Source organism: Aricia agestis, chromosome 20 (genome assembly GCF_905147365.1).
Source record: "Aricia agestis chromosome 20, ilAriAges1.1, whole genome shotgun sequence".
In the NCBI taxonomy this organism is placed as follows: domain Eukaryota; kingdom Metazoa; phylum Arthropoda; class Insecta; order Lepidoptera; family Lycaenidae; genus Aricia; species Aricia agestis.
Genome location: NC_056425.1, coordinates 4,649,710 through 4,662,300, shown reverse-complemented (window position 1 = coordinate 4,662,300; position 12,591 = coordinate 4,649,710). Strand labels below are relative to the sequence as shown.

The 12,591-nt window shown below is 37.8% G+C and overlaps 2 protein-coding genes across 2 annotated transcripts in view; one reads left to right on the top strand and one right to left on the bottom strand.

Moving 5' to 3' along the window:
* Positions 1-1,558: 1,558 nt before the first annotated feature.
* Positions 1,559-12,591, bottom strand: part of LOC121737123 (ceramide transfer protein) — a 38,091-nt gene continuing 27,058 nt past the window's right edge. Inside the window, exons 8-12 of the mRNA XM_042128679.1 lie at positions 7,352-7,458; positions 5,389-5,510; positions 4,326-4,507; positions 2,646-2,769; positions 1,559-2,442 (exon numbers count right to left, since the gene is read on the bottom strand). Of these exons, the coding sequence (XP_041984613.1) occupies positions 2,315-2,442; positions 2,646-2,769; positions 4,326-4,507; positions 5,389-5,510; positions 7,352-7,458 (663 nt within the window). The 3' untranslated portion in view covers positions 1,559-2,314. The remainder of the gene's footprint in view (positions 2,443-2,645; positions 2,770-4,325; positions 4,508-5,388; positions 5,511-7,351; positions 7,459-12,591) is intronic.
* LOC121737189 (nuclear cap-binding protein subunit 2-like) lies at positions 2,821-3,189 on the top strand (the record flags this gene model as incomplete). Its single annotated transcript, XM_042128784.1, has 1 exon — positions 2,821-3,189. A coding segment is annotated over one exon (270 nt), but the record flags the coding sequence as incomplete, so codon positions are not given.

Below are 12,591 nucleotides of genomic sequence, written 5' to 3'. Positions count from 1 at the left end.
TGCGCACACACTTGGGCACTATAAAAACCGGCCACCGTCACCGAAACCGGTGTGGGGAGTTTACTATGCGGTGCGTTGCTATCAGCTTAAGGATTTTTATAAAACCAACGTGTTTTGCGGATGATAATAAAGACCGTAAAGTTTTTGGTAAGGTCATTATCACACTGACGGTCATATTGACCGCGAAAAAGCAGCTGAAAGATCTTTTGTTCCACACATCAAACGGCAATTATATAGCATTTCCCTAGGCTCTGAGGGCTCAAAAATCACTTCAGGCGCAACAGTCTTAAAAAAGGGTTATTTCCATACAAAAACATGAAGATGCACACATTTAAACAAATATTTTGTATAGCAATAGTCTATCTTTAGAGTATCGTGCCTAAAGTGAGCGTGGGCTTAAGTTATGATACCGAACGCTTTGAGCATAAATGCACGTCATTCGCTCGACCCCTATTTTATACCATAAACCTTTAAATATGTTACTCTTTATTTGGAGAAACAGGTACTAGGTGGTCCACGCGAGTGAATTTAATCGTTGTTAAAAAATCGGTAACACACAATACAAGCGAGACGGATAAACTATATTGCCATCTTACTTGTACGATTAGCATACAAGTGAGATGGCAATATAGTTTATCCGTGTCGCTTACTTATACATTTACCCAAGTTATCAAAGAAAGAGCTTATAAAATAACAAAAATTTCTCAAATCAGTTCTTGTAATTTAGTCAGGGATCCCTAGAACATTTTTTTCTATTACTGTGAAGCAAATTTTTTGTGAGTAGCTTCATTTTGATAAGACGAACAACAATTTTATCTGCGAAAAATCTCGAAAGTGGTAGCTAACAGAGATAGAAAGGATTTCATACTTTCATTTGATGGATTCAAAATATGGATTGTTCTATTTGTAGAACAATGTTACTCTTGAATTTATTATATTAATTCATCAAGTCCCATACGGTCACCGGTGTTCCACGATCGATGGGTTAAACTATTAACCTATCAATATATAAAAATCAGATGGTTAGGGGTCCGTTTTAGGGTTCTGTAATCAAAACTTGGTTGACTATGAAGCTACTCACAAAAAATTAGCTAAAAGCTAAAAAATAGTAATAAAAAAAATTGTTCTAGGGATCCCTGACTATAAGCTTTATGTCTAAGAAAATTATATTCACTCTTGCGAACCTGACAATAATATAATAAATTCTATAATATTTTTATAATCTAACAACGATACCTACATAAATATTTTAAGGCATCAAAAATATGAACCTTGGAGACAGACACGCTCTGACGTCGAAATTGCAGTCACATTACGGTGCGTCCACATTTGTATCATTTGCGCGATCAGATCTCCGATATCTCCGTCGCGTATCATCGAAGCATGTCAAAATGATACGCGTATCATGATACGCCCCGATCGCTATTAACCGCGTATCTGATACGTGTCGTATCAAATACGCGCGTGATCGGCAGAATGATCTAATAGGCGTCCACACTATAATACGCATACTTGATACGGCGCGATGATACGCGACGGAGATCTGATCGGAGATCTGATCGCGCAAATGATACAAATGTGGACGCACCCTTATTTTGTTCTTGAAAATCTTTAATGCGTAGCATAATTTCCGGTCTGAAGAACTTTAGGACTTGGCTACGAATATCTATATGAATAATATTACTCGAGACATCTTCGAGCAACTTATGAGGACTGTTCATATTGTACAGTTATCTCAAAAATAAAGTGCTGTATCTAGATTTCAGGGCACATTTTACACGCCAGGAGTAAATTATAATCCATACTAGGATAGTTATTCCCAATATAAAAATCTGCCCTTTGGAAAAATTGTTTCGACGAAATTGATTACTGCCCATTTAATCCATTCCAAAAGTACAACCACGTTTATATTGATAGAAAGAGGCTTCGGTTAAAACTATTACTTTGTATCTGCGAGCATTTTTCTTTCAATGTAAAATATACATAAATGTAGAATGGACTAGACTAGCGCACGTCTGCGCAAATGAGCGTCATGTGACGTCATCTCCGTGTACGCTCGTGCTTGCGTGTAAACGTGCGCGCACGTATTAGCGTACATTATAATAATATGCTAGTACGCTCGAGCGTGCGTGTCAACGTGCGCGCACGTACGAGCGTACTTTACCACATGCTTGTAGACTCTAGCGTGCATGTACGCTCAAGCGGACGTCTTAACGTGCGTATACGCACAGGCGTGCGTTTATACGTCTTAACGTACACGTACGCTCGAGCGTGCGTTACGTGCGTCTCAGTGTACGCTCCGTGCTCGCGATCGCTACATAACCAGCTGTTTGTCGCGGCACTGGTCGACCACGTAGCCGGTGAACCGCTTCAGGAACTTGGGGTATTCGCGCTTGTACACCGCGCGCAGCACACCAGCCGGCGCCCAGCCACCGGGGTTCACTGTAACCAACAATTACGATGGTTATAGAATATACTATACAATGATATAGTGGCAGGTTGCTAACAGCTTACATCATATTTTTTAGAGTAAATCAGGAAAATCTTGACAGCTTACAAGGCATACGAACACAATAATTATCGAAATGAATTGAACTTCAAAAAAATAATGTAATGTATAAAATACAAGTCACGTCGCGTCTTACCTGTGCTGCAGTAGGCGATGCTGGTGGTGATGTTGTCTCGCGAGGGCCGCTCGCCCGCCGGCCACTCCGTGCGGCACGCCAGGCACACAGTCACGAACAGACGTATGCACGCGCCAGTGTTCGCCTGGAATGTTATAAAGTTCAGTTAGTGACTCGTGAAACCATAATATATAAGTATAAGAAAACCCCTTGTGGTTTTTGCTTTGTTGAGTATTACTCCAGGCCAGATGCAGAAGATTGTATGAGGTACATAAATGGAACTCGATTGGATGACAGAATAATAAGATGTGATTGGGATGCTGGGTTCATAGAAGGTAGACAATATGGCCGTGGTAAAACTGGTGGACAGGTTCGTGATGAATACCGTACCGACTACGACGGAGGCCGAGGAGGATACGGAAAAATAATAGCCCAAAAAATTGCCCCCAATACATTAGAACGCTGAAAATAATAGTGTATTAAGTGTGAGTTAATTCTACAAGACTGTTACAAATGTAATATTCGGGTTTGCATTCTACCGATCTGAATGTGATTTATAATATTATGGCTCGTTGGTTGGACGTTGTTGGACGTTGATTGATGTGTGACGAATATGTGACAAAACTGCTTCCTCGGCAATCACTAATATTGTGAACGACTTGTCGCCAAGTTATCCAAATCACAACATTCAGAAACCATCGGATTTACCCGCCGGCACTAACCCGCCAGGTTCGTGCCACCGAGCCAGTGAGTGTGTAGACAGCTTATACCACGAGATCGCACATCGATTGGGAGAGCCATGCTTCGGCACGAATGGGCCGGCTCGACCGGAGAAATACCACGTTCTGCGCTGTGTTTCGCCGAGTGAGTGAGTTTACCGGAGGCCCAATCCCCTACCCTATTCCCTTCCCTTACCTCCCCTATTCCCTTCCCTTCCCATACCTACCCTCCCCTATTACCCTATTCCCTATTAACAGGCTGGCAACGCACCTGCAGCTCTTCTGATGCTGCGAGTGTCCATGGCCGACGGAAGTTGCTTTCCATCACGTTTGCTCGTTTGCCCCCTTATTTCATAAAAAAAAATGTAACGATTTACAGTGTAAACTCCATGTAAAGTCACTCTATTTAACGACAAACTCTAAAGCGTCGAAATCAATTGACTTTGGTTGGTTTAGCATACAATGGTACACTCTACATAGCATCACACCCACTCTCAATAACTAATAAAGCATTACAACAATTGAACAATAAAAAGTACCATTTAAATCACTAAAATTAGTAAAAACTGCGCAGCTGTGTACGTTTTTTTGTCGCATTGTTATCCTAGACCGCAATAAACTCGACTTTCGGCATCATGCATACAGAACTTTCTAAGAAATTAGTCCTTTTGTTTACAAATTGAGATTGATTTGCATGTGTATGCTGTTTTAGACCCTAGTCCCTAATTACTAATAATAAGGAGTCATGGATTATTATTAATATTTATTCGTTATCATAATATTCTCAGTTATACATAAAGTTTCGAACTGTAAATATGGTTAGTAAAAGAAAATCAATGTATAATGACGAAAAAGTATTGATTTTTCTTCTCTCCATTTAACAACAACTCCATATAACGTTATAAAATTCACGGTCCCTTCAGTGTCGTTATATAGAGTTTACATTCGGACACAGTTGCTTGAGATCCCAAAAAAAACCTACCGGGAACGTGTCATCAGTAGTGGAGTGGTTGGTGACGGCGTACACGTTGTCGGGCGCGGAGCGCACGTGCGACCAGAACAGCGCGTCCCGCTGCGACGCCGGCCAGATGCGCTTGAACGTCTGGTGGCAGACTAGCGCGTCCGCCGATATCTGCTCCACTATCGTCATCGTTTCTAGAGTCGCTGTAAACATACATGGTAGTTAAAACAAGGCTTTTACCTCTTATTGTAAAGATGTCCCACTCTCGCGCTGTGTGAGGGGGACAGCAATACAATCGATGCTAGATTCGACAACTTTTGTTTTAACGGTAATCCGTATAAAAGTAAACAGTATTATGCACATCGATATAGCGTCAGCAGCGGCAAAACTTGAACGTAACTGGAAATTGTCTTACTGCTCTGTATCGCCATTTTTGCTCTGAGCTTTTATTATTATGTTATTATGGAAGTTATTATATTATTATTATGTAGAAGAGATAGTATCGGCTGTTTGCCGGGAAAATGACTCAGGTACGGACATAAGCCGAGTATCCTGATACATGTGAAATATGTGTTACGATTCGTTCATCATAGGGAAAGATGAAGATGGGTTTTTATTATTATTATTCTTGACTAGAAATTCTGCTCGGCTTCGCCCGCAAACTTAAGGAATTTCACGGACACCGTAGATTTTTTCGCAAAAAATAGCCTAGTATGCCCATTCACGTGTTCTATTCCTCATGTGTGCCAAATATGAAATAACATAAAAATTGCTCCAGTAGTTCTTAAGATAATTAGTAATTTCAAAGAATTTCCCTCGTTTTTTCCACATTTTCCTCTATTTCTTCGTTCCTATTAGTCTTAGCGTAATAAAATATAGCATATAGCCTTCCTCGATAAATGGGCTATCTAACACTGAAAGAATTTTTCAAATCGGACCAGTAGTTCCAGGGACAAGCGCGTTCAAACAAACAAACTATTCCGCATTATAATTATAATATTATATTATAGTATAGATGTAGGCTAGACGCTGTTTTGACCAGCGATCTCCAGCTTTGAGCTACAGAAGTATAAACTATACTCACTCTCCCACTCGTATCTGTATCGGGGGTTGTAGAAGTAGTGGCACATCTCGCGCGCCGACACGCCGCGCACCTTGTGCATCGCCTTCAGCGGATCCATCACCATACCGTCCACTTCCATCTCCCTGGAAATTCAAGGGAATTGTTCAAGTTCGAGTCGGATTGGGGACAAATAATGTGATGTTTAAATGTATACCAAGTAATAAGTAGCAAACTAGGAAAACCATTCGTCTTGAATTTTTTTGGTTACCGTTATGGCAATTATTAATCTGTGAAAGTATTTATCTACAACAAGCAAGAGGATGACAGACAGAAAGAGATTAAGCCAAAAAAGTTATCCTCTGTGTAAACACTTTTAACAATGTTGTTCTTCAGTTAGTTCAGACAATATTAAGGGGAAAATACAATAATTAGACTCGCTTATAACATTATCAAAATACTATTTTGCACGTAAGTGCATATTTGAATGCGTCATCCATTCAAAGCGCTGCTTTATAACTTTTTTTTCTGCGCGCAAACTACGCAGGATAACACGCATTCAGCTTAAGCATAGCATTAATGATATATTTAATCATTTGTTTCAATGATAATGGCCATCATTGGCAATATTCTGTGTGAACATGTAACGGAATTATTTGATCTACTTAACTATCTTTACTATTGTTGGCACAAATCTCAGAGTAATAAAACAAATAATTAATACAAGAATTTTAACACATTAATTAATATTTTTAAACTTAATGGCCTAAATATTAATTATTACCTAATAAAGGCTAATTCTTTTAACCTACTTAGCAAAAACGGGTACTTTTTATTTTCCCAAAGAATAATCCCAGGTAATGAAACATTATTTGGAAACTATGTAACGTTTGTTAAAATTCTTAGAAACCTCTTAACACGCATTTAACCAGTAATTAAATATTAATTATTCTCTAGCCGAATGTAATTACTTTAGTGGTTCATTATCGATTTCCAAGTGGGCAACGTTACTTGTCAAAATTAGGTAAATTACTGGTAAGTTTTACTTAAAATACCCCTAACTAAATCATGTTTTATTTGTGTTCAAAACGAATTTCCACCAAGAACCGACAGTACAATCAATTATATATATTAACTTTGTTTGGTTTGGACTTGCAGGTTCAATCATAAGTCAAAAATCGTTTGGCGAAAAAAAATTACACCTTTGCAGTGGTACGAGTATGGCGGCCATTGGGACCTGTCGGAAAAGTATGGCAAGGTGATTTTCGTGAATGGCCACTCGACGATGATTAGCATAGATTAGCAAAAATTAGCCTGGTACAAATGGTTCAATTTTTTTATTAAAATTAACGTATTCGCGTCGGTATGGCGGGCTGTAAGCCGCACCCGACAAGTATGGCATTACGCTTTCGCCTACTTATATTTTTTTCGACTATCTGAAAATACAAGCATTTTTGTGGGACAAATCGTTCGACACTCGTAATTAATCCGACACGTTCGATTAAAGCCCACGCGTTTGGGCTGCCAGTGCGAGCGCTATGACCATCATTTTCCTGTTTGCCTTTACGTAATTATACCCCTGTAGAACCGCCATACTGGCACAAATGACCAAGAATTTTGTGTCAGTATCTCCAGGCCTAACAGATATGTACCATTGAAGAAATTGATTCATAGGCAGAGTTGACAGACATATTTTGGGCGAAGTAAGTCAGTTCAATATGTTCAATCTGTCGGCTGGATTTGACATACCGCGACTAAATTACATAAGAGTCAATTCCGATAGCAAAGCGACGCGTTTTTAAATTTGTACTGAATTGACAGATTTCGTGAGCGTGAGAGTTGAGACGTGATGACGGGCCTATGTCATTTTGTAGGGTTATGTCAATTTAGTGTTAGTTGTTATCTGTCAGCAGGGTTTGACATACCGTGACCAAATTACATAAGTCTGCCATCTGCCTACGAATCAACTTCTCTGATATATCCTCACCTCCTGTACATCCTCATGTCTCCCTCCTCGGCGAACAGCTGCCAGCCGATCTGTCCCCCCACACCCTCGAACGCCGCAGCCATCTGCTCCGTAGATATCCTGTCGATCTGGAAACAACAGGGAGTATGTTAGAAGGTTCAAGAATCTAGACTTCTTTCAATGACGTCATCAAAACTGGAGTTTGAATATAATGCTAAAGTCACCCCTGAAATCATATCAAAGTGGTTTGTTACCGCTGGTTGGAGGATGCTCGTTAAAAATACTTTAACTAAGTTAATATAACTAGAGATCGCCCAATGGTCGAAATTCGACCTTAATTCAAAGACATTAGGACTTTATCATATATTTTTCAACTCTTGTCTCTGGGACTCAGCTGATCTCAGACTGGCCGTGTAAGCATTGTCTAATAGTATCTAAGATTCAATAAAAAAAACTATAATCCATTTTCAATTTGTCAACTTGTTGTCAACAGACTTCAACCATAAATAAAAGAGTATAATTCGTATGTATAGGCTTGTCACTCAAAAATCTGTCATTTTCCTAGTGTGTGTGTTGTAGTGTGTGTAATATTTTATTTGTTAAAAAAATGTATGATAAAAGCATAATTTCAAAATAATATTAGCTCGATGCACTCCTTCACCATATAAACTATAACTGTGCAAAATTTCATTCACCTACGTTTCCCCATTTTTTGTCAAAAGGGATACAAAGTTTTTGGCTCACGTATATAATACGAATGCTCTGAGTGTGACTTATGGTCACTGTATAGTCGAGCGGTAATTTAGCCGATTAGTAAAAGTTAAATCTAATTATAAAGAATCTACAGTCAAGTACAGAAACCTTGTTCATATAGAACCTACAATAATTTACCATATTATCAAGAAGTTGGACCAGATAATAAAAATAAAACTGTTAGTGGTGTTGTGGGGGCGCTGAGAACGTCATTGGCTTTAAAATGTCATACAGCTAGCATAAAGACGGCTTACTTTATAAATCAATATTTACTTTAAAATATACAGTATATCATTTATGATTCTTTAATCTTTATACATATTTATGTTCGGGTTCTGCACATTTTTTTATGAAATAAGGGGGCAAACGAGCAAACGGGTCATCAGATGGAAAGCAACTTCCGTCGCTCATGGACACTCGCAGCATTAGAAGAGCTACAGGTACGTTTCCGGCCTTTTAAGAGGGAATAGGGTAATAGGGGAGGGTAGGGGTAGGAAGGAAAGGGAATAGGGTAGGGGATTGGGCCTCCGGTAAACTCACTCACTCGGTTTTTCTGTGAGAACGTGGTATTTCTCCGGTCGAGCCGGCCCATCCATGCCGAAGCATGGCTCTCCCACGTCCACATTATACATTCCATCGCCAAAACTCTCAAAACCCCGACTCAATTGTAATTCACGGTGAATCGTAGACCGTGGTTAGCACACCTGGCTGCGTGTAATATTACATTGGCCACGCGTACCGTGGCCGAATCGTTAACGATTTGTTGACGAATGATCGATAACCTGATATAGATTTGTCATATTATTATAGGGAAAGTAGAGATGACTAGATGACGCCCGCAACACCGTCGCGTTGCGCCAAAATACGTTAATCGCGTTGGATCACATTTTTCCGGGATAAAAATTATCTTATGTCCTTACGGGACTCAAAGTTTAAGACCCAATTTCACCAACCTCTGTTTGTTAAATCCTAACAAGGCATTACTTAACGGACCTTGGAAAATTAAACAGACTGTTAAAATACTTATGTCCCACAGTAAAAATTTAACAGCGGATTAGTAAATACAACGTTAAGTGAACAACGAGTGAATAACATTCAATTCGTTCGTTCTTGTTATAAGGCGACGAAATTGCAATGTACAAGTTTAATACGACGTGTTGGCTGCAATGTGTCATTTTCACCTTATTCGTATAATACGTCATCTGGTAGATAATGCGACCAAATTAAAATATCACTGATCGCATACATTTGTTACACTACAATAGTTCTTTTTAATTTACCAGGTTAATAATTATGATCTGTCAAAGCTGAAAACATGAATCATGATACAAACTTTTATTTACTTATTTCGGCTTGGTAATTTTGATACAAGTCAGTGTATTTGCAATGTCAAGGAAAATCCGAGGGCTGAATTTTTGACACAATGAAAATAAATAATTATGCATAACATGAAAAATAATAAATAATATGTAAGGATGTGGCGAAACATGGCGGCAACACTCAAAAGTCAAAACAGATTCTTTTATTGATATTGGATATTGTCTTTAAAAAGTTGTTGTTTTGACTATTATAACGGCCTGTTATATATTTAACGGACCTCCCCAGCAGGAATTAAAATTTAACACCGTGTTAGGCGATTTGACATGACATTAGCGTATGGTGGAACGCTCGATTGCTCTAACAGGCCGTTAACTGATTTAACAAGCCGTTATTTATTTAACATTGCTTGATGAAACTGGGTCTTAATTAATGAACTTTAACAAGCGTTTAGATTAAATTATGACGAGATACAAAATAGTACAATGAAAGTTTGTCGATATTTTCTATGCACAATATAGAAATACATATTATAGTTTATACAGGTGAATAGTACAGTCACGGTAAACAGCTTACAGGCACGTAATAGAACTCCGAACATTTTGTATACAATAATATTATAAATCACGAACTGATGCAGTTTCACCGGTAATGCAATAATTTTATCGGATACTCGTTTCTATAACGTCGGTTCAACATAATTATATATTATTATGTTTTGCTTATAAATTACAAGATGACGCCAGCAACTCCGTTGCGCCACAATTTAGTGCGGGAAACGTAAATTTTTCCGGGACAAAAAATATATATCATAATAATTATACTATATGTCCTTTCCCGGAACTGAAAGTATCTCCATAAAAAAATTAAACAAAATAAGTTCAGCAGTTTGAGCATGAAGAGATAACAGACAGTCAGACAGTGTGTACAAAGACAGACGTGTATATACAAAGAATTTTTGGGGAAAAAAAGGCGTCTCAAAAAAAAATTTTTTTTTCGAGTACTTATGACAATGATTTTTCTGATTAAACGTTACAACTTATAATGTTGCATCATGAAAAAACAATCCAGAAAAAAGATAACATGTTTCTCTAAACTATTTAAAGTATAGAGAATAGCGCTAACAGCTTTTTTGTCGCCTCACAAACCGGTCATGACTCATGGGAACCCACATTAAGTCCCGTTATTTAGAACGGGATCAAATTTTGTCCAGCGGGCAGCGACCAGTTGCAGTATCTTTACATGAAAGACCGCACGACAAAGTTATATTGTGTAATATTAAAATTAAACTATTAACTTTTTGTGGGACGAGTTTTTATTTTTCAGTATACTAACGAGGACAGTTTGTTTTTATCTGGAAAAGTCACATGGCAGATAAAACAGCGATCCTTATATTATCGTTATACGCTGAGTAATTATTATGTACGCTCATTAGTAACAGGGTCTTACCTAAACTAAAGTACAAAAGGAAGTAATAATAATATAGGCTCTAAGTGAGAAGATTTCGTAACCTCTAATAGGATAGACTAGAGCAGGGGTCACCAAATGGCGGACCGCGGTTCGCATCCGGACCGCCGACCTATAATAGGGATGACAAGGTCAAAGATTAGCGAATTTTGTTAATAAAATAAAGAAATCACGATAAAAAATAAGTGTTCCCAAAATTTCAGCTTGATAGCATTTGTTTTTTTTTTTTTGTTCAAAATTCAAAGTTGGATATTCAAGTCGATTTTTTTTCAATTTTTCTTAATATTTGTATACAGTTCGATAACTTAACTTCGATTAAAAGCAACTTTTGTTATGAAACCACTTTCATAAACGCAATATTTAATATAACTGTCGAACAAAGTTGTCTCCCGATGCGTACAAACTACGAAAGACTGACGTCGTACTTTCGTAGCACTTTGTATGGAGCGTTTCGGGCAGGTCTTTTTTATGTGATATTTGAATTGTCATATCTTGGCGAATTTTTAAGCTATCAGAGTCATTCTTTCAACGATGTTTCTATTTTTTAAGTGTCTTTCAATTACCGATAAGAAAAAAAATAGTCATCATGCCTATTGTGTGCGGACCAAGCATGTTCGAAGATGATCTTCGTTCATCTTAGGACTTCAACATCTGCAGAAATTAATTTCAATATCTATAGCTTGCACCAATATTTCACTCCAATCTTCAGACAGATTATTAGCTACAAAAAATGGTTACTTTTCTGATTGATATCTAAAAATACCTTTGTAATTTTCGTAATTACCTTTGTTTAATATTTTTTTTTATATAAAACGTGTGGACCGCGAAGGTAATTTCATGTCTTAAAACGGACCCCGAGGGAACCTAATTGGTGACCCCTGGACTAGAGAGTAGAGAGGTTCAGTATCGTATTATACTAGCGTTACATCATTCTGAGTCACGCTATCTCATTAGATGTAATTACAAATCTCACTTCCTGTGTTTTGACTGTGTCTATTTTGTGTGGACTGTGGAGTTGCGTATTCAGTATTCACTAAATAGTAAGTTGTTTTAGTTTACAATTTACTATTTAGGGAATAAATATAACAATGGTGAATAAATCTGTCTCAAGAATCGTTAAATTATATCTTACGGCAGTAATCAGAGACTTTTTATGAGTATTAAGCTTCAATTTAATGAAGAGTTTGAGAGATATTATGTATACGAGGCATGTATTTTGTCAAAATTTTTATAATTACAGTCAAGTAATTTACATTCGTCTCTGAGTGCGGCAGTATAGGGGCTCTAAAGAAAAAACTTGTCGGTACCACGAACGACTAACGAGAGCAACAATAATTGGTGATGTTGACGACTATCTAGTCATAATCAGGTGACTGGTGACATATTTTAATGTCTGCCTATTTACGAAGTTCAAAATATGATAAGTACGAGTATTATGTTATTGTGACCATAGTCCATATCAAATCAAATCAAATCAAATCAAACCCATCAATCCCCAAGCCACAGCCGGCTGCCGCATAACAATTGAATGAAATCTATTGTGTCTGCGATACTCAATACTCACGATGGAGGTGCTACTAATATACAATGATTTAGCAAACTATTTTAAGCGCTGCTGAGAAAATCATTAGTCGATACCATACACTGGATGACTCACCATATTCTATGAATGAGTACAAGTTTCTCTAGAAATTCATTCATAAGATTATAACGTTAGTTCAGTT